Source organism: Sarcophilus harrisii, chromosome 4 (assembly GCF_902635505.1).
Source record: "Sarcophilus harrisii chromosome 4, mSarHar1.11, whole genome shotgun sequence".
Lineage (NCBI taxonomy): Eukaryota > Metazoa > Chordata > Mammalia > Dasyuromorphia > Dasyuridae > Sarcophilus > Sarcophilus harrisii.
Genome location: NC_045429.1, coordinates 40,334,479 through 40,356,545, shown reverse-complemented (window position 1 = coordinate 40,356,545; position 22,067 = coordinate 40,334,479). Strand labels below are relative to the sequence as shown.

The following is a 22,067-nucleotide window of genomic DNA, read 5'->3' as shown; positions in this document are numbered from 1 at the left end:
GTAAATTTGTGGTTTTCTAAATCAATAGGCAGTGAGGATTTCTAGGTATGTTTCTATTTGAGTTTGATATCACTGATGACCTTCTGCCAAACAGCATAATTCACTGACTATAAGACTGTAAGATTGGGAATCAAGAAAACCTGGGTTCAGGTTCAAATACCTCCATCCCCACTTGACCCACTTGATAGGGGGTTGATGGTGAACAAGACATTCCATTTCTTATTCACTTAGTTATTCCTCAATCTTGAAGTTAGCTTCAATTGTCAAGTGTGTGAATGCAAGGGCAGAATCTAAGGCTCACAGGCAGATTGTAGGACACATTGGAATAAACATGGTGTCAAGAACAAGAGAAATGACTATTCCACCATACCCTGCTTTGGTCAGAACCCCATCTGAAGGCTCCAATCCTATCCATTGTTACCAGGATCTCAGTTTTCTTGTTTGTAACCTGAAAAGGGCTGAATTATGGGGTCTCCTCCCAAGAGGAGTATCATATGACCAAGAATTACTTCCCAGTAGATCAAAGAATATGGACGATATTCAAAAATTGCAAACTATAAGCAATTGTATGAAAATGTATTCTAAATCAACCTTTACAAAACAAAATGCAAATTAAAATTATAGATATAGACACCACCAAACAAGCAAACTGAGAAACTAGAGAGAGTTCAGGATGGTCAATGGTCTTGCTCATAAGATCATGCTATTTATGGATGGGGAAACTATAGATGTTTATACTGGAGGAAAGGTTTTTTTTGGGGGGGGGAGGAAAGTGGAATTGGGAATTCAAAGGCAATGATTTGGGATGTCAAATTCTAAAGTATTACTAAGTAGAAAAGGAATTAGGTATAGATAAGGTATAGTCTACCTGGCTTCACAGGGGCAGAAATAGGGACAAGAGACAGAATTTTTAACATGACAAATTTAGACCTAAAGGGAAAATTTCCTAAAAATCAGAGCTATCCCACACTGGAAAGGCCTTTATTGGAAGGGAATTGAGTTCTCCCCATAATGAAGGTCTTTAATCAAAGGTAAGAGGGAAATATCTGAATGTTCATGTAGAGACTGGACTAAATGGCCTCTAGGGTCCCTTCCTATGAATAATGAAAGGCTTTTAAAGTCTCTTTTCTATAGGATAGCCTCACAAATATCTCTAAATAGCTCAGTATTATAATTATGAAGAATATTTATTGAATCAAATCATACCTAGTTGTATTTTATTTTAACATGTGCATCAAGACAAGTCTTCGATATTACTGTCAAGTAATAGATTTAGGGTTGGAAAGGGCCCATAAGGTAACTTCACTTCACAAAATCGAAAACTAGAGAGTTTAATGAGTTATTCAAGATCACTTGCATAGTAGGAGAGCTGGGATTCAGACTCAAATTCTCTGCCTTCCTAAACTGGAACTTTCTAATTTGGCAACAATCAATTGTAATCAATTTCTTGATTGAGCAGCTAGGATTGAGAGAGAGCAGCACTCTCGTGCATAGAGCACTACACCTGGAGCCATGAAGCTTCATCTTCTGAGTTCAAATGTGGCTTCCTAGCTGTGTGATTCTGGGCAAGTCCTGTTACCCAGTTGCCTCAATTATCTCACATATAACATGATCTGAAGAAGAAAATGGCAAATCATTCTAGTATCTTTGCCAAACAGAGTCACAAAGAATCAGATACAACTGGAAAATAACTAAAACAATTTGCCACCATTATACCTTCCTACAGTCAATTAGTCACTCTTATATTTATATTATATTTATTAACTCTGGGTCCAAACACATTTTATACAACATGATTTAAGAAATTTAAAGTCTGAGTCACCATGCCATCTTCAAATCTCTTCTACCCATCTTTAGGCATGGAAGGTGATCTATGGACACATAACCATATAATAAAGTGTTTTCTAGTCTGGTTTTCAAGTAACTGAATGTAACTGAAAGCTTTCCCACTACAAAGGATGAGAGCACAGTTGACCACATGAAAGACTGGATTAGACTTTTCTGATCTTCCAGATTTTATATCTGATGATCTCCACTCTCTACAATACCTTTTAGAACAGAGGGCCTCAAACTACAGCCCGAGGGCCAGATGCAGCAGCTGAGGACGTTTATCCCCCTCACCCAGGGCTATGAAGTTTCTTTATTTAAAGGCCCACAAAACAAAGTTTTTGTTTTTACTATAGTCCAGCCTTCCAACAGTCTGAGGGATAGTGAACTGACCCCTTATTTAAAAAGTTTGAGGACCCCTGTTTTAGAAAGTTAGAAAGTATGTCAGAAAGGAAATGGCTGGCAAAGCTCTTTGCTCAAAATAGGCTTGTGAGATAGGTGTTATAATTATCCCCATTTTACAGATGAAGAAACTGAGTATCCTGCTCAGAGTCACCCACCTACCAAGTATCAAGTGACTAAGAGGGGGTTTTGAATCCAGGTCTTTTTGATTCCCAATTTTTCATTCTGTGAGCTGTACCATGTGGCAGAGGCTTTGAGGTAAAACTCTGAACATGTCAGAAGCTCAGGGTTTTTTCCTCCTTCACTACTCTATTTCATTATTTTTGAGATGGCAGTTTTTGTTCTTTCCAGTGAGGACTGATCGTTTCATGCTTTCCCCCTGCCCTCCAGTCCCACTTCTAAAATTCTAAGTCCCATAGCCAAGTAGCATTCTTCTGAGACTTCCCCTTCATTGAATACCCTTCTCAATCTGGAATTGTGGGCTAGTCAGACTTACCTTAATTGTTTCATAGGTGTCAGTAATCAAGGCAATGAAGAGACTTAAAACCATGTAGATAAAGAGGCTGATGAAAGAGTAGAGGTAGATCCGACTAAACAACCAAACCAAGTAACTTTTTTGCTGCATTTTTGCAAATGTGGCAAACATGTCATCTCCATTTATGAGAGAAAAAAGGCACTCGGAAACCATATTCAGCGACCGAAACTGAAAAGACCAAACAGACAACATACTCTTTAAAATCCACAATCTTGGGTGAGGAAGATGAAGGGAAGGGAGGGAGAGAAATTTGGAACACAAACTGCACATACCCTTTGATCCAGTAATAAGTCCCAAAGAGATCGTAAAAAAGGGAGAAAATGTTTGTAGCAGCCCTTTTTGTAGTGGCAAGGAACTGGAAATTGAGTGGATGCCCATCAGTTGGAGAATGGCTGAATAAGTTACGGCTTATTCTTATGCAATATTATCGTTCTAGAAAAAATGATGAGCAGGCTAATTTCAGAAAAACCTGGAAAGACTTACATGAACCAATGCTGAATGAAGTGAGTAGATCCAAGAGAACACTGCACACAGTAACACAAGATTACGTGATGATCTACTGTGATAGACAGCTCTTTTCAACAATGGGGTGATTCTAGGCAATTCCAATAGATTTGTGATGGAAAGTGCTATCCAGATCCAGAGAGAGAATTATGGTGACTGAATGTGGATCAAAGCATAGCATTTTCACTGTTTTGTTGTTTGTTTGCTTGTTTTTTCTTTCTTTCTCATTTTTTCCCTTTTGATCTGACTTTTCTTGCATAGCACAATGAATATAAAAATATGTTTAGAAGAATTGCACATATTTAACCTAAACTGAATTATTTCCTTCTTGGGGTGGGGGAAGGAGCGAGCAAGAGAGAAAAAATTGGAATACAAGGTTTTGCAAAGGTGAATGTTGAATTTGGAAAAATAAAATATTATTAAAATAAAATTTAAAAAAAAAGAAGGAAATAACAACTCATTCCAGTATCTTTGCCAAGAGAACACCAAATGAGGACAAGAAGAGTTGTTAATATTATTGAAATGATTGCACAACAACACAGTTTATCTAGGCCAATGGTGCTAAGTTCACTGAGGTCAGCAAAACTCCTAAATGCTTTCCAAACAGTGTAAAATATTTAACAAAGCAAAAACACAATAAATATAGATATTACATTTTAAAACTAAGTTAACATGGGACCTGTGGGGATCCTTAGGCATGAATTAGTGTCCTCCATTTATATTTGGGTTTGATACCACTGGTCTAGGCCAACATCTTCAGTTTACAGAAATCAACAACCAGCAATTTAAATACCTTGCCCAAGATCACACACCAAAGCTAGGGTGCAAATTCACTGACTCCAAATCCAGTGCAACATGTTTGTCCTAATACTAATAGCTCACCTACTAGATTATATTTATATAATGCTTTTAAAAGTTTTCAAAATACCTTAAAAATATTATCTCATTTTATCCTCACAACTACTCTGATATGGAAAATGCTATTATATTCCTGTTTTACAGATGAAAAACTGAGGTAGAGAGAGGTTAACTAACTTGGTCTCCTATTAAAGTGTTTGAGGTGAGATTTGAATATAGGTTTTCCTGACTTGGGCAGCGAGGTGGTGCTATACTGCATAGAGTACAGGGCCTGAAGTCAGAAAAACTCTTATTCTTGAGTTCAAATCTGGCTTCAGACATTTATTAGCTGTGTGACCCTGGACAATTCATTTAACCCTGTTTGCCTCAGTTTCCTCATCTGTAAAATGAACTTGAGAAGGAAATGACAAACCCATTTCTGTCAAGAAAACCCCAAATGGGGACATGAAGATCAGATATGACTGAACAACAACTTCCTGACTTAGGGCCAGATATATACCAGATATCATTCTATCTAATAGACATGGAAGTGAATTGGTTTAAAGAAATTTTAATTAAATTTAAAAATTAATCTGGAATCTGTGGATTTATATACATATATATGTATATTTTAAAATAATTGGTTTCTTTTATAAACCTGTATTTTATGCATTCAAAAACCATTATTTTCAGAAGGAGTCCACTGGTTTCATCAGACTGTGAAAGGAGTCCAATACCAAAAAATAGTGAAGAATCCCTAGTTTAAATCATGATAAGAGGGACAGGGCCAATGCTTACTGCATCAATCACGTCATATGTACAAGTTTATTCTATCATTTCCCCAAGACAAGCTGTTTCTTTTTCATGCCCCATTTAACAGAAGCCTGAACTAGGCCAGGCCGTAACCAATCTCATCATGCTGCCAGTCCAAGCCTTGTTCCTACTTTTTCAAAGAGTGATATTTGGATCTATTTCAGAAATGATTCATGAACCGGAGGAGTTATAAATCCAACTAAATCAATCAATCAAGAAGCATTTACATACCAGCTACATGTGCCAGGTATTGTGCTAGGCATTAGGGACACAAAAATGGGTTTTAATAGTCACTACCCTCACAGAATTCACATAGAAAAGACAACTTGTTAAAAAAAAAAAAAACTAGGTTTATACAACTCACATAGAGAGGAGATAGAAGGTAATATGAGAGGAAAAAGTCATTGCAAATTGGAGAAATGTGGTAAGATTTCCTTAAAAAAATAAATAAATAAATAAGATTTGAACTGAAATTTAAAGGAAATCAGATGAAAAGACTAGTGATTCAAATGAATGAATTTTCAAAATCTGCAACTTAAATTTTTAGCTAATATCTACATGATTGTTTTTGTACATTTTAAAAAGAGAATAGAATGATTTAACTAGCATCTACTATGTACCATGTCTATGTTAAGTTTTTTTTTTAAACAAATATTATCTCATTTGGTTTTCAAAACAACCTAGGGAGATTGATAGTCCTTTTATAGTAGGGGAAACTGAGGCAAACAGAAGTGAAGTGGCCTGCCTGGTAGCTAAGAAATATCTGAGGCTGGATTTGAGTTCAAGAAGATGGGTCTTCCCCATTGAAAGCCCACTGCTTGCTGTGCCATGGCACCACCTAGATGCCCTGACACATAGTAAGAGCTTAATGAATATTTACTCTTGGCAAGTGATCTAGGAATACATTGAAAGCAGAAAAGGAACATTAGTGGTTCAACTAGTCCAACTCCCTCTCTTTCCAGAGAAGTAAACTGAGATCCAGACGCTTTGCCAGGGTGACATGGGTAGGACATGCTATAGAGCCAAAATTCAGACTAACTTCTTTTTTTTAAACTTTCCTCCATTTTACCAGGCTGTGATCTCAAGACCTGTGAAATGGTGATGATAAGTGAAGTATAAAATGAAATGATGAGTTGTAAAGTGCTGGCCAAACTTTGAGGCTGAGAGCTCTTATCCTCAGTTTTTTCAGCTATGAAATGGAATAAGTACATCATCAAATAAGATAATGGGTTGTAAAGGACTTTGTAAACCTTACATAAAGGCCAGCAGTAACTAGTTGTATATACAACTATTTATATTCTTTCTTGATTCTGAGAACAACCATTCAATGTTTCTCAACCTGGTCATAAATTAAATTTTGAATTGCAAATGTTACTTCTTAAAAAGTTCTTATTGCTATGTCTTGCTTATACATTATTTAATTTTTCCATCTGACCATCAGCGGATATTTAATGACTTGGTTTGGGGGGGAAATTGTACATATGGCATAATTTTAAGCTTAATTTAATAAAATTAAGTTTAATTTAAAGAGAATTAAAGTTTAATTTGGATTGAGCTCTGGGTTAGGAGTTAGGAAGACCTGAACTGGTCTTAGGTTATAGCTGTGTAACCCCAAGTCTTTTAATCCTTATTTCCCTCAATTTCTTCACCTGGAAACTCAACACAGCATCTACCTGGTAGAGATGTTGTGAAAACTAAATAAGATAGTATTTTGTAAAGCATAGTTTCTGACACATAGTAAGAGCTGGCTGGGGTAAATATTTCTTTCTTTCTCCTACCCTCCCCTAATTTGCATTATTAACAGTTTTCCATTACTTTCTTAAGCCTAAACAATCAACAAAACAATAAATTAAGCCTTGACTTGTATTGCTCACAAATTTTCAAGATTCACACTGACAAATGAGCAACTGACTGGGAAAGCAGATTGGAGCTGGCTCCAGCATGCCTCCATCTGTTCCTCCTCCCAAGAGTCATCCCTTTTAACAAGGATTTTCTTTTTTAAAGAAGTAAAGACGAAAATTTAAAAAGTTAGCAAATGAGATCACTACATTGAAAAAAAATAAAAATTCATGCAATATTGTCCACCCTTGGAGCCCTCAAATCCACAAAGGAGGGACTAATAAGATTTTCTAAACTGTTATGTTTGCTTGTTTTTTGCCTCAGGAGTCTTAAGCGACTGGCATTCAGGCATGATTTAAGAAATGTGACTATTTCTCCACACCTTCACATGATAAGGTCCCAAGACGATCCAGCCGCAGAAACAGTAGCCGAGATAGATCATGGCAGCACAGCAGCAGAATCTAATGACATTCGGTAATGCTGCCTGAAGAGTCAGAATGAGGAGCTATGGAGAGAAATAACCATTGGTGAGTTCTTTACCACCTGTTCTTAGGCTCCTATAGTTCAATGAATAAGACCAAAAAAAAAAAAAAAAAATGCCAACCTCCCCGGAGATCCTGAGAAAAAAACCTTACATTGTACTTCTGGAAGAAACCAAGATAGCGAATGGCTCCGAGCCACGCAAGCATCGTTGAGGTCCCCAGAAGGATGCTACAAACATCGTAACTGCTGAGGCTCTAGACAGAGAGACCCAGAGACATTGTAAGCACGGGGTCCTACCTCTTACATGCTGTACCTTAGGTTCATTCATAAAGCTATAGAGAGAGTTCTTTTTTTTTTTAATTTATTTAATAGCCTTTTATTTATAGGTTATATGCATGGGTAACTTTACAGCGTTAACAATTGCCAAACCTCTTGTTCCAATTTTTCACCTCTTACCCCCCACCCCCTCCCCCAGATGGCAGGATGACCAGTAGATGTTAAATATATTAAAATATAAATTAGATACACAATAAGTATACATGACCAAACTGTTATTTTGATGTACAAAAAGAATCAGACCCTGAAATATTGTACAATTAGCTTGTGAAGGAAATCAAAAATGCAGGTGGGCATAAATATAGGGATTGGGAATTCAATGTAATGGTTTGTAGTCATCATCCAGAGTTCTTTCTCTGGGCGTAGCTGGTTCAGTTCATTAGTGCTCCATTGGAAATGATTTGGTTGATCTATGGAGAGAGTTCTGAGGAGAGGACTCAAGATTGTTGAGGGCCATCAGACCAGGCCATATTTGGATATATATTATATGTAATAATCATTTGTGTGTTATATATGTATATCATATATGTGTACATATATATTATACACATGTCATATACACATGTGTGCATATTATACATGTGCTATGTGTATATGTTATATATAATAATGATATGTAATAAATGTGCTATATTTATTGTTATATATAATAATTATGTATAATAAAATACTATGCATTATAAAATATACCATAATTCTACACTATATAAAATATTACATATAACATCTAATGTTTTATTTTATAGATATGACACAATACTATATTTAAATGTGCTATTATACCATAAATTTTTATAAATTATAAAATACAAGACATAATATTTTGCAGAATTTATATAATATACACATGCATGATTTGTAGTATTCAAAGTCTTTTTACAACTTATGCTCACCATAACCCTGGGAATTTAATAGGACAAATGGCATTATTCTCATCCAACCAATAAGGAAACTGAGTCAGTTGCCTAAGGTCACATGGCTAATATATGGAAGAAGTGAAACATAAATCCAGGTCTTCCAACCTACAATTCTGAATGAATAAATTTTCCTGGATTATAGAATCAAGCAAATTGTTACTGTTTTTGTCATTTGGTAACTTTCAGTTACATCTGACTTTTCATGACTCCATTTGGGGTTTTCTTGGCAAAGCTACTGGAATGGTTTGCCATTTCCTTCTCCAGGTCATTTTACAGATGAGGAAACTGAGGCAAATAGGGGTTAAGTGACTTGGCCAGGATCATACAGCTAATCCAAGTCTGAAGTCATATTTGAACTAAAGTCTCCTTGACTCCAATCTGGGGGTGCTCTATTCACCAAATCCCCTATCTGCCTCTTATACCAAGAAAATGATCATTTTACAAATGGGAAAAAAGAAGCACAGGGCAGTCAAATAACAACTCAGAGATCAAACACTTCTCATGCTTACTATTGCTTGATATTTGTATTGTATAGGAGATGAGCTTCTAGACATAGAAAGATATATATATAAAGCACACAATTTTGCAGTCGATGTTAAGAACCCCTCTGCTGAGTTCTGCCATTATTTTTTTCAGGCTCAGTCAATGCTACTCAACAGTGGGACACTTAGATGACACAATAACTAGGGCATCAGACCTGGAGAAAGGAAAACCTGGATTCAAATCCTGTCTTAGACAATTACTAGCGGTTTAAACCTGGACAAGGCAGAATTTGCCTCTGTCTACCTCAGTTTCCTTATTTGTAAAATGAGGGAAATAACAGCAGTAATCTTATAGCGTGATTATGCAGATTAAACGAGATAATATTTGTAAGGTACTTTGTAGTTCTAGAAATACTTATCATTACTGACACAACAGGTAACTCTAAAGGATATTAATAGAAACAATAAGCCACTAGAAACATTCTGATCTTAAGGGGGAAAGGTACAAATTACACATTAAAGAATTGCATCATTTAGCATCTTAATGTTGAATTGAGCTTTTTTGGAAGACAAATGAAGCAGAGAGAAAAAAAAATGTTTGATATACATTCTCCTTTGAGATCCCTGAGCAAGGAGAGGAACAGATATTTATTGGGTACCTACAATGATTAGAATTTTGGGCCGAGTTCTTTTACAAACATCTCTGAGCTATAACTCTGCTATTACCATTCTTGACTCAATTTGAGGTTTCCTTGGCAATTTACTGGAGTGGTTTGTAATTTCCTTCTCCAGCTCATTTTACAGATAAAGAAACTGAGGCAAACAGTGTTAAGTGATTTGCCCAGCTGGTAAGTGTCTGAGATCAGATTTGTATTCACAAAAATAAATCTTCTTGACTCCAGGTCTGGGGCCCTATTCACTATGCCACTGAGCTATTCCACAATGGAACTATCACTTTATTCTCCCAAGCTGTGCCTTTCAATAGAGGTCCAGATCACATTTCAATGGTTACGCATATTTTTGGACAACAGTGAATACAAGTCCTATACTGAAGCTCTTTGTGAACAGCAAAAGTGTCTTACCTTAGCTTGAATTTCCATTTTCAGGACCGAGCCAACAATAGTCAACATGTCACTGACAATAATCAAAATGTACCATCCATTAACAAATGCCATTTGATCAGTAATGGAAACTTCCTTCTTAAAACGGAGGAGGAAGAAGTTGACATATTCCTTTAGAGGAGAATTGAAGATGTCAAAAAGGGAGCGAGGAGGAAATAATAGTCAATATAAATTTTTTAAAATCTTTATACCTAGAGTGTCATTTTTAGAAAGGAACAAACATCTAATACCCAGTACACACCCGCTGGAGTTGAATTCCTTTAACCACCGACCGGGTGCAGAGAATTAACGAAGTTAAGCAAGTCAGGATGACAAAGGCGTCGAAAATCATCATGTAATGAGTATTCTTCTGTACTGCAAGAGATTAGCATCACACACTTACAGAATTGGTCCATGAAGTTACAGAGGCAACACTCAGTTTGATGGGGATGTCAACATGGGCTCCCTTTGTTTGATGCCAGATAGAAGATACAAATTTGATTGGGCACTCTTCCCAGGCATGGGGAGTTATGTGCTCAAAGTAGAGAGGTGGTAAAGAGGTCCCCATGGCTAGAACTTCCTCAATATCATTACGCAAACTATTAATCTAAAACACAGTAGCTGAAGTGGGGAGGGGTACAAGGGTCTTTTGTTTTTAATATAATTATCCCTCCTGAGTCATCTAACAAGATTCTTATTTATTCATTTGTATGTAGCAGACTCTGGGAAGCTTTCATAAGTGTTTAAAAGCACTTATGAATACTAGAATCAAATACTTGAAATGAATTTCAAAATGCTAAACAAAATTACATTTTTCCGTTCACCCCCCAACGCCCCCAGTGTTTCATACAGTGCCTGGAACATAATAGACCCTTTGTAAATGCCTGTTGAATTGAATTACCCACCCAAATGTCAAGTAGATTCTAATAAAGATGATAAAGATGGCTTAGTGGATGCAGAGAGGGAACAAGAAGACCCAGATTCAAATCTTGCCTCTAACATGTAAAAGTTGCATTACTCTAGGCAAGGGCCTCAAGTAATTCCCATGTCCCAGGCAATTCTCAAAGACTAAATTGCAGTTGAGATGCCAATCTGTATGCCCCATATTGGGAAAAAAGAATAAAAAAGCATTTATTAAGTGCTATGTGTGAAAGGGACAGAGAACAAGCCTCAAAATTAGGAAGATTTGGGTTCAAATCACCCTGCTGCATAAAATCATTTAATGTTTTAGATTATAAATTATTGGAAAGATTCTGATCTGCCTTGGTGGAAGGTATTTCCTCACCTGGGAGTTCCCTATACCTATGAAATCACAGGTCTAGGACTGATCTCTAGCCAATCCCTTATTATGTGCCTGGCATGTTTTAGGCCTTCAATGTTTTCATGTCCTTAGTCCCTGAGAGTTCCCTAGTGATTAAATCACATCCACTTACACCATTTTTCAGCCAAACTATAATATCCCTGACCACATTTCTTCTCAAATCCAAATTACTGCCATCCTACCTTGGGGAGGTGAGGATAGGAATGGTGAAAAGATAGGCCATCCAAATGATCAGCGATGGCCTGCCTCCCTAACCTTCCAGACTTCTATCTGCATTTGGTATCTAGAGACATTTCTTACATGGTACCCTAGAGATCTTGAGAGTGGTAATAGAGAAGATTTTCTACTCAGAAATTTATCTTAAAAGCTTAACACTCACTTGATCCAGATACGTGCCAATCTTTACATTCCCTGATGGCAATATCATTGTCAAGACTGATTTTAATTCTTCCACTATGAGCTTCATTGTCAAAAATTATCTGTGAAAAACAGGGGGAAAAAGAGGGTCAGAGAGATACCAGCAGGTTTTGAAGAAAACAAAAAGTCACTCACATGAAAAGTTAAAATCACATTTTTATTTAAAAAAAAAACAGTCTATCATTGCTTTAAAAATTCTCTTGAAACAAAAGAACATAAAACTTATCTAATCCCTCATGCAGAGAAGTGGGGTATTACAGAGGCAGAATCTCATGAACAAGGTGGAATACTGTACACATTACCTGGTAAAATTTACACAATAATAGCCAGCATCTACAGAGAGCTTTAAGGTTTGCTAAACACTTTTTATGGATTATGTAATCTTCACAACAACCCTGGGAAGTTAGTACTCTTGATCCTTCTTTACAATTGAGGAAACTGAGTTTGGAAGAGATTAAGCGGTTTGTTCAGGGTCATATAGCTAACAAGTGTCCAAAGCAACTTTAGAAGTCAGCTCTTCATGATTTCAAGTCTAGTCCTGTACCTACCATGCCACCTGGTCCCCTCAAAAGAGGATTCAAGCAGGAATGAAGGTAGTAAATGACTATTATGATAATGACAAAAGGCATCAATAAAACATAAATTTTGAAAGCTTTTAACAATGTCTACTCAAATCCTGCTGTAATGCTACATAATAATAAATAATTTGGCTCCTGGTTCCTGGGGGTGTTACTGTATTCTTTTTTTTTTTTTTTTATTTAATAGCCTTTTATTTACAGGATATATACATAGGTAACTTTACAGCATTAACAATTGCCAAACCTCTTGTTCCAATTTTTCACCTCTTACCCCCCCACCCCCTCCCCTAAATGTCAGGATGACCAGTAGATGTTAAAATATATTAAAATATAACTTAGATACACAATAAGTATACATGACCAAAACATTATTTTGCTGTACAAAAAGAATCAGACTCTGAATTATTGTACAATTAGCTTGTGAAGGAAATCAAAAATGCAGGTGTGCATAACTATAGGGATTGATTGGGAATTCAATGTAATGGTTTTTAGTCATCTCCCAGAGTTCTTTTTCTGGGTATAACTAGTTCAGTTCATTACTGCTCCATTAGAAATGATTTGGTTGATCTCATTGCTGAGGATGGCCTGATCCATCAGAACTGGTCATCATCTAGTATTGTTGTAGAAGTATATAATGATCTCCTGGTCCTGCTCATTTCACTCAGCATCAGTTCGTGTAAGTCTCTCCAGGCCTTTCTGAAATCATCCTGTTGGTCATTTCTTACAGAACAGTAATATTCCATAATTTTCATATACCACAATTTATTCAGCCATTCTCCAACTGATGGACATCCATTCAGTTTCCAGTTTCTAGCCACTACAAAAAGGGCTGCCACAAACATTCGTGCACATACAGGTCCCTTTCCCTTCTTTATAATCTCTTTGGGATATAATCCCAGTAGTAGGTGTTACTGTATTCTCAAGGGAGTATGAAACCCAAATGGAAAAGTTTTGAGCACAGACCCCTACAATGAACTGTGTGTCTTACTATGAAGAAATATAGTACAGTTAAATCTAGAGAGATTGACAATCCGTTATTCATAGGTTGATCAACCTTTTGGTCACAACAAGTCTCAGAGAGCACCTTTTAAGAGTAGATTCAATGTATAACAGTGAGAGTACCATATCTGCCATAGGAGTGAACCCTACGACAAAAGCTATTATTATAGCTTATATTATAAGCTATATATATATATATATATATATATATATATATATAAGCTATTATATTATAAGAATATCAATTCTGGACTGAACCAACAATGATCTGTTTTGGTCTTCAGAAGTAAAAAGTCTTCCTTAATTATTTGATTGCAGACTATGAAAGACAAACATTTCTTTTCCTTTGAAAGGTTGGGGACTACCATAGAGAATGTCATGTGCTTTATTGCTTGATTTTGTTGGACTATTTTCCTTTGTTACAAGGGAGAGTTCAACTGGACAGAGGAATTTATTGGGAAATCATTGGTATAAAAATGGCTCAGTGAGAACTTATATATTTAGGCTATTGTAATATTGTAGTATTTAGATCACATGAGATATTTGTAAAAAGCTTAGTACAGTGGCTGGCACATAGAAAGTACCATATGGATGCTTATTCCCTTCCTCTCATTAGAAATAAGGCTTAAATCCAAATACTGCTGTAAAAAGGTAATTCCGGGCTTCAATTCTTCTCAATACATACATAACTGATGTCAGATTCTTTCCTGAAAGTAGGTTTTGCCATCCGGTGGGAAAAATGACCATCATAACAAGAAATGATGATTGGGAAAAAATCCCAGAGATCATTTAGACCCAGGATTCTTAACCTGGGGTCAGTGATTTTTGGATTTTAAAAAAATCTTCAATATTGTTTTTCAGCATAACTCGTTTCCTTTGTTATACTATATGTTTTCTTTTATGCAGTTAAAAAATTCTGAAAAAAAGGATCTTTGACAGAAAAAAAAAGATTAAGAATTCCAGTGGCATTAGTTCAATGTTTTAATTTTAAGGAAGGAGAAAACTGTGGTCCAGATAATTTAAATGATTTGTTCAAAGTCACCTACCTCAACAAAGCTAACACATGGTAGAGCTGAGATTAAAAAGCACGTTCCTTCAATGTTCAACTCTCAAGGCCAGGGTTATTAAATGGAAACAAATTGAAAGGAACTTGATTCCAGACTATAAAAGACAAATAACTCATACACTCCCTTCTTAGAAAGGTTGAGAACCATCACAAGGAATGTCAAATGCTTTATTGCTTGATTTTGCTTGACTGTTTTCCTTTATTACAAAGGAAGATTCAACTGAGCAGAGAAATTGATTAGGGAATCACTAGAGTAAAAACATAAGGCATTGGTGATTCAGTGTAGAGAGAACTGACCTCAGAATCAGGAAGCCCTACATTCAAGTCTTTCTAACATATGATGGATGGATAACTTCAGGGAAGTCATTTAATGTCTATAGGAATTTTTAAAAATGCTAATGCTAGACTGAACTAATAATGCTCTTCAGAAGTAAAAGGTCTTCCCTAATTACTAAGATTCTCAAAGACTAAAAATGACAGAGAAGTCTCCTGCATAGGACCTGCAGGGGCAGAGGAAATTCCCCAAATCAAAGAAATCACACATCTGGTTCAAACAAAAAAAAAAAAAATTAATAAGAAATTACTTTGAATGTTCTCCTACTATACACAGATGAAAAAATGTATTCCCTGGATATCCTACTGAGATCTCCCTATTTATCTCATAATTATAAGTAATTCAATAAACAATTTGGTTCTGTGATTTCTTAACTGTTATTCATTTTATTTTCTATAAATAAGAATTGTGAAATACCCTGCTTATTATTAAAGCTATTAAAGCTTTAAACTGCATTAAGATTTTGGAGACCCTCTGTGATTTTGTCTTTCTTCTGCTGTCACTCAATATTTCCTGCATGAATTCAGCTATTGAATTGTGTGGTGTGTATAAATTGAGAATTATATATTTGTTATTCAGTTGCTTTCTTTCTGAATTTTATCTTATTAAATGTCACCATTCTTCCTTTTTTAAAATCTCCCAGCTGGCATAATATGTTTTAGATCAGTCTCTTCCTTGTAATCTAACTATATCTTTTTGCATTGTATGTGCTTCTTATAAATGAAAAAAAAAGATAAGGAAAGGAAGGAAAGAAGCAAGCAAGGAAGGAAGGCAGGGAGAGAAATAGTGAAGGGAAGGGAGAGAGGGAGGAAGAGAGGAAGCAAGGGAGGGAAGGATGGAGGGAGGAAGAAAGGGAAGAAGGAAGGAAGGAGGGGGGAGGAAGAGAGGGAGGAAGAGAGAGGAAAAAAGGAAGGAGGGAGGAAGGAAGGGAGGGAGGGAAGAAGGGAAGGAAAGGAAGGAAGGAAGAAAGGAGGGAGGGAGGAAGGAAGGAAGGAAGGAAGGAAGGAAGGAAGGAAGGGAAGGAAGGAGGAAGGAAGGAAGGAAGGAAGGAAGAAAGGGAGGGAGGGAGGAAGGAAGAAGGAAGGAAGGAAGGAAGGAAGGAAGGAAGGAAGGAAGGAAGGAAGGAAGGAAGGGAAGGAAGGAAGGAAGGAAGGGAAGGAAGGAAGGAAGTTAGGAAGGAAGGAAGGAAGGAAGGAAGGAAGGAAGGAAGGAAGTTAGGAAGGAAGGAAGGAAGGAAGGAAGGAAAGGAAGGGAGAGAGATGGAGACAGAGACAGAGAGACTGAGAGAGACAGAGACAGGAAGAAAGGGAGGATGAAAGGAATAGAGACAGAAGTTTAAGAACTCATGCTCCAAAGAGAGGAAACAGTAGAAGCCTCTTAGAGAAGAGAAGAATGTACATAAGGCTCTGGAGATGGAGAAACAGGGACTAGGCTATGATATGAAGGTGCAAAAGCTTAGACTTGGTACTCTGTTTCCATTTTGAGTTATTCAGATGATTCCTACATGATTGTAAGGGAGTTTCTCTCTAGCGACCCCACATTTATTTCCTTCCTGAGGGAGGGGGAGAGGAGAGTCCAAGTCCTAAAAACTAGAGGTCTATATAGCTTCTTGATTGGGACTCAATGAGCTATTGAAGAAGACAGATCATTTCTTTAGCAACCCTAATTTCATTTAACTTCTGAGGTGAATCCAAGAGGATGACACTATAAGACCATGTAAGATTCTGATGGGAAGGCAGGACTTAGCAGAGAGGGAGGAGATTTGTATCAGTTGTTACCAGGCTATTAAGATGTCTTTGTTTTTTCTGCATTCTGTACTGTATATAAAGGCATCCTGAACCCAATATAAATTATTGCTTTGAATGCTTTCATGGAACTTAAGCCCTTTTACCCAAATTCATAGAGACCTAGACAGAAGCTATATTCTGATAGAAAATGCATCAAAGATATATATCATTTTTTGAAAACTTCCAATATCAAATTCAATTAGTATAAATATAGAGTTGGGATGCTGATGGAATGTATCTGTTACAGATTATAAAGACTATTGTTCCAAGCATATGCTATATTTTTCTCCTCAACCTAGTGTGCATTAAACTTGACTCCAATCTCCATTTAGTGTCATGCTTTGTTTTATATTTATATATTTTTCTATAAAACTAGATTCCATTTAAAATTATACCTTTTATTTAGACCATTAAAGTCATATTAAGGAGCTGAAGCAAGAGAACTCAGGATGGCATAGAAGTTGTGAGACTTTGAACAAGTAGCTTTTATCTGCAAGGATGTTATTTTCATCTGAAAGGCGGAGTTGGACCAAATGGCCAGTGAGGTTCCTTTCATCTCTAAGTTTAAAACCTATGCTAAATGGATGGATGCTAGATGGAAAATGGATGGAAAATACCATTCGCATCCAGAGAGAGAACTATGGAGACTGAATATAGATTAAATAAAAATATTTTCACTTTTTTTGTTTGTTTTTTTCTTTCTTGTGTTTTTTTTTTCTTTTTGATCTGATTTTTCTTACACATAACAAATAGGGAAATACGTGTAAAAGAATTGCACATATTTAACCTCTATCAGATTACTTGCTGTTTTGGGGATGGGGGAGGTAAAGAAGTAAGAGAGAAAAATTTGGAACACAAAATCTTACAAAAATGAATGTTGAAAACTATTTTATGTGTATTTAGAAAAACAAAATATTATGGAAAATAAAATAAAACCTGTCCTAAGAAGTAATAATAAAAAAACACTCTGAAACAAAATAAAGCCATATAACGATAAGGACGGGGAAGGTGCAGTTTGAAAGTTAATTAAAAACCAAACTTGGTTCTGGCTATTTTACAAGGTAGAAAACAACAAGCCCTTAAGAACAAGCTAACAATACCAGACGTCCTAAAATGGCAGCCTATCAGTCTTTGGGGGCCAATGATCATTTACTCTGCCCTTTTGAAGGACATTGTCCCCCATAAGCTACATAATTACCCCATCTGGTTCTGATCCACAAAAAACAAGTTGAACCTAGCTCATACTCACAGTCAGGGTGAAATCATAACAGTCAGGGAGCTCATGGTGACGGACAGTCTGAAGATTGATGGCCTTCAGCTTAAACCGCAGCTCTATAGTCAGGAGCCTGGAAGGCATGATGAATTACTTTTAATGACTGGAAACTCAGTCTACCAAAGGGAGAGGGAATTGGATTGGTCTCCCTCACCTGTGGAAGTCCAGAGTTAAGTTGAGTTTCATTTCTTCTAATGTTCCTATATCAAAGGGCTGCATAGGATCTACATAAAAACAATCTGACATGAAAGAACAAAGAGAGAAAGTATTACTAGAAGCCAGTGAACTGCTGATGAAATGACCTAGCATATATAAAGTGCTTGGTAAAACTGCTTTGTAAATATTAGTTGTTATTTTCAAACATTTTTTGAGTTATTTCAGTCATGTCTGACTTTTTGTGACCTCATTTTGAGTTTCTGGAAGAGATTTGCTAACTTTTGGTTTTCTAGACAGAGATTTCCCAGTTTCCTTCTCCAACCAACCCATTTTACAGATGAGGAAGTAAGGCAAAGAAGGTTAAGTAAATGCCCAGGGTCACACAGCTACTAAGTATCTGAGGCTGGATTTGATACTCATGAAGACAAGTCTTCCTGATTCCAAACCCACTGCTTTATCCACTGCACTATGTAACTGCCTATTAAATATTTTAAAATATATTGTTATTATTCATAATGACCAAAATCACCTTAGGTTTATTTTATAGGTTTATATAGGTGTATATCTCTCCCGCCTTCATTCCACTAAATGTAAGCTTTTTGAGGGCAGTATATATATATATATTTTTTTTTTTTGCCTTGTATCTCCAACACCTAACACAGAACCAGGTACGTAGTACTTATTAAATGCTGGAAAACTGAATGTTTAAGAAACACAAACCTAAAAATCTCAACCTCTTGAGCATTTATAAAGATACAGTTAAATCTAGACAAATACAAAGTGACTCAATCTTTAAAATCTTAAATTCTTATTTCTTGTCCTGAAAAAGAAAAAAAGAAATTCAGAGAAAAGCTGCTTCAGTTTTCTACCTGATCACAGGTAAAACTTGGGGCACGACAGAAAGAATGGCTTGCCCATTTTATTATTTTCTCAAATAGAGAGTATGATTTTCTACCTGACAAAATGAACACACCTGTCTAGGAAACAAATTCAAATGCAAAATAATTTGAAAAGGACTTCAAGAGGGGATTTGTTAAGTAGCTCATTAAGAGATACCTTCACTCTTTTGATGTTTTCTGTTGAGGATTTGTTCATGACTAACCACTCAGCGGAGTTCGATGTGGAGCAAAATTAAGGATGATGCTAAAGATGGGACTTTTCTCTAATTTCTTGCCACAAATGAAGGAGCTAAGAACTAATGCTGAAGACAAAGCTTAGTTAATTGATGATAGAATCCTCATTCTTGAACTCTGAATCTTCCTTTGCCATTAAACTTTTAATGAGGCTTCGAATGAACCAAAATTGAATATTCATCTGAATATATTAGGAGAAACACTCCAGGGTATCTACCCATAGAGATTCCAGATATTGTGTATCTATTTAAACATACAGACTTGTTTTGTATGACTCTACATGTATAATTTCTATCAAGTTGCTTGCCTCCCCAAGGAGAGGGAGGGAAAGAATATGGAACTCAAAAATGTTTTTTAAATGAGTGTTTAAAATTTTTGTTTACATGTAATTGGGAAAAAATGAAAATAAAATTAAATATAAAAAAATACACAGACTTGTCTTATCAAAATAAAGTGCTAATCTTATTAGTAGTTTTAAAAAAATATTATTTTTTGCTCTGTAATTCCATTGGTACAGACAATTCCTGGCGAGGAAGTAACTACCACCATATAGAAGCAAATATTTACAACTGATGGTTGTAAAGAAGTACCTAGGACAATAAGAAATGACTTGCTCAAAGTTACATAACCAGTATGTGGTAGGACTAGAGTCCAGATCTCCTTATTCCTGTAGCTAACTCTCTACTATACTCTGCTTCCTTTCCCATTCTTATTTTTCAGGCCAACTTCTCTCTAGCCAGGCCTTCTCCAGATTATAATTTGTGAAAGTTCCCTTCTTAATCTTAAATGTAGAATTCAACATTTGTCCCTAGTGAATGACATCTTAGATTTGCCCATTATTCTGACCTATTGGTAGAATTTTGGATCCATCATATTACGTTAGCTATTTGTCATGATTTGAGTTTCCTACAAACCTTATTACCACGGAAGCTAAGTCTGCAAACCAAGCCACTGGCAAAACAAACAAACAAATAAATAGATAAGTAAATAAATAAATATAGAGAGATAAATAAACCATCTCTACATAGAAAATCTAACAGAATTATCATATTATTTCTGTCCCTCAGGCAATAAACATTATAAAGCACCTGCTAAATAATGAGGATACAAATTTGCATACTAGGGATTCAAGGATAAGGACATAAGTGTAAATTACTCTATTTTCTGTCCAAAATACACTTAGTAAGTGTAAGATTATACTGGTTTATGAACTACTTTCAGTAATGCTTCAAAAATTACAAATAACGAAAAAAAAAAATTAGGACTGGAGAAGGACAAAAATTGTACCAATATGCAAAAAAAGGGAAATTAAGTAAATTTGATTTCTACTCTGGAAAATTCTAAGATGCAGCATTAAAGTTGGTTAGTGAGCGCCTCAAAAGTAAACTGTGATCATTAAGAAACGGGTAGGATGGGGTTGGGGGAGGACTTCAGCAAGTACAGATCATGTCAGACTTTGTTCCTCTCATTGACAAGATTACCAGATTAGCAATTTGGCCGGGGCCACCAGGTGGCACCCTCGTGTGTAGAGCCCCAAGTCTGGAGTCCAGGAGACTTCTGAGTTGAAAAGTGGCTTCAGACATTTATTACTACCTCTGTGAACCTTGGAAAACTAACCTCAGCTTCTTCATCTTTAAAATCATCCGGAGAAAGAAATGGCAAAGTACTTTGGTACCTTTACTAAAACCCTAACTGGGGTCAAAGAATCAGAAGTGACTAAAAATGATTGATATTCAGTAAGATTTTAGTTGAGGTTTTGATAAATCTCTTGTGCTATTTTGGGGGAAAAGATGGGTTGATATTGACAAGGCAACAGTATACATTTAGGTGTCTAATGTCCAGACTCTACAATTCAATATCAACTTAGTAGATATCAAATAATAGTTGGAATACTTTAATATCAACTTAGAAGATTTCCAGTGAATTTTCCCCAAAATCTCTGCTTGATTCTCTCTTTGGTTAACATTTCTTTATTTGGTAACGAATAGAGCCACGAAAAAATTCTTATTAAATTTTCAGATGATCTAAAACTAGGAAGGATCACTAAAAGAATAGATATGCTTCAATATTAAGTTAGAAAGAGATTTCCAGGGAAGTTCTCCAAAGATCTATGCTTTATTCTCTATTTGGTTAATTTTTATCAATAACTTGAATAAAGGCATGAAAGCCTTTCTTATTAAATTTTCAGATGATCGAAAGCTAGGAAGAACCACTTACAGAATAGATAACCCAAAAGAAATCTTTGCAGGTTATAAGACAAGTAAGAAACCACGTCAAATTTAATGAGGATGAATGTAAATCCATCCATTTGGACACAAAAAATTTAACTTTAAGAGGACAAAATGAGAGAGATGTGACTTAGCTGACATTTTCCCAAAAAAGTTCTGGGAATCTTAGAGGACTGCAAGCTTAAAGTGGGTCAACAATGAGATACAGCAGTCAAGAAGTAGTCTTGTAAATTAAAAAAGAGAACATGGAACATGATGGCCCTGGTGGGCTGTACTCTAGCTAGCACATATATGGAATATCATATTCAGTTCTAAGCACCTCATTTTAAAGAAAAATACAAATAAACTGGAAAATATCTAAAGGACAGCAACCTGCTGCCTTCAAAACTGCTCCTGTTTCTCCTAACAATAAAAATAACTTCTCATTTGATCCTATCCTACTCTCTAGTTACTGTCCCATATCAATCTTCCCCTTCTTGGTCAAACTCCTTGAAAAAGTCATCAATTTCTTCTCATCTTACTGGTTTCTGAATCCTGTGCAATCTGGCTTCCATTATTCAACTAACCAGCTTTCTCCAAATTTACCTCTAAGAAAAGTTGCCAAATCTAATGGATTTTTCTCAATTCTTATCCTTCTTAAACTTTCTGTAACCCCTGATACTGGTGATCATCCTTTCTTCCTAGATATTCTCTCATCTAG

General features: G+C 36.0%; 1 protein-coding gene across 1 annotated transcript in view; it reads right to left on the bottom strand.

The window, feature by feature from the left end:
- Window positions 1-22,067, bottom strand: part of MCOLN3 (mucolipin 3) — a 46,375-nt gene that overhangs the window by 4,852 nt on the left and 19,456 nt on the right. The window contains exons 5-12 of the mRNA XM_003767343.4: window positions 18,005-18,089; window positions 17,827-17,923; window positions 11,776-11,875; window positions 10,338-10,450; window positions 10,058-10,207; window positions 7,393-7,494; window positions 7,140-7,262; window positions 2,726-2,932 (exon numbers count right to left, since the gene is read on the bottom strand). Coding sequence (XP_003767391.3) covers window positions 2,726-2,932; window positions 7,140-7,262; window positions 7,393-7,494; window positions 10,058-10,207; window positions 10,338-10,450; window positions 11,776-11,875; window positions 17,827-17,923; window positions 18,005-18,089 — 977 coding nt within the window. The remainder of the gene's footprint in view (window positions 1-2,725; window positions 2,933-7,139; window positions 7,263-7,392; window positions 7,495-10,057; window positions 10,208-10,337; window positions 10,451-11,775; window positions 11,876-17,826; window positions 17,924-18,004; window positions 18,090-22,067) is intronic.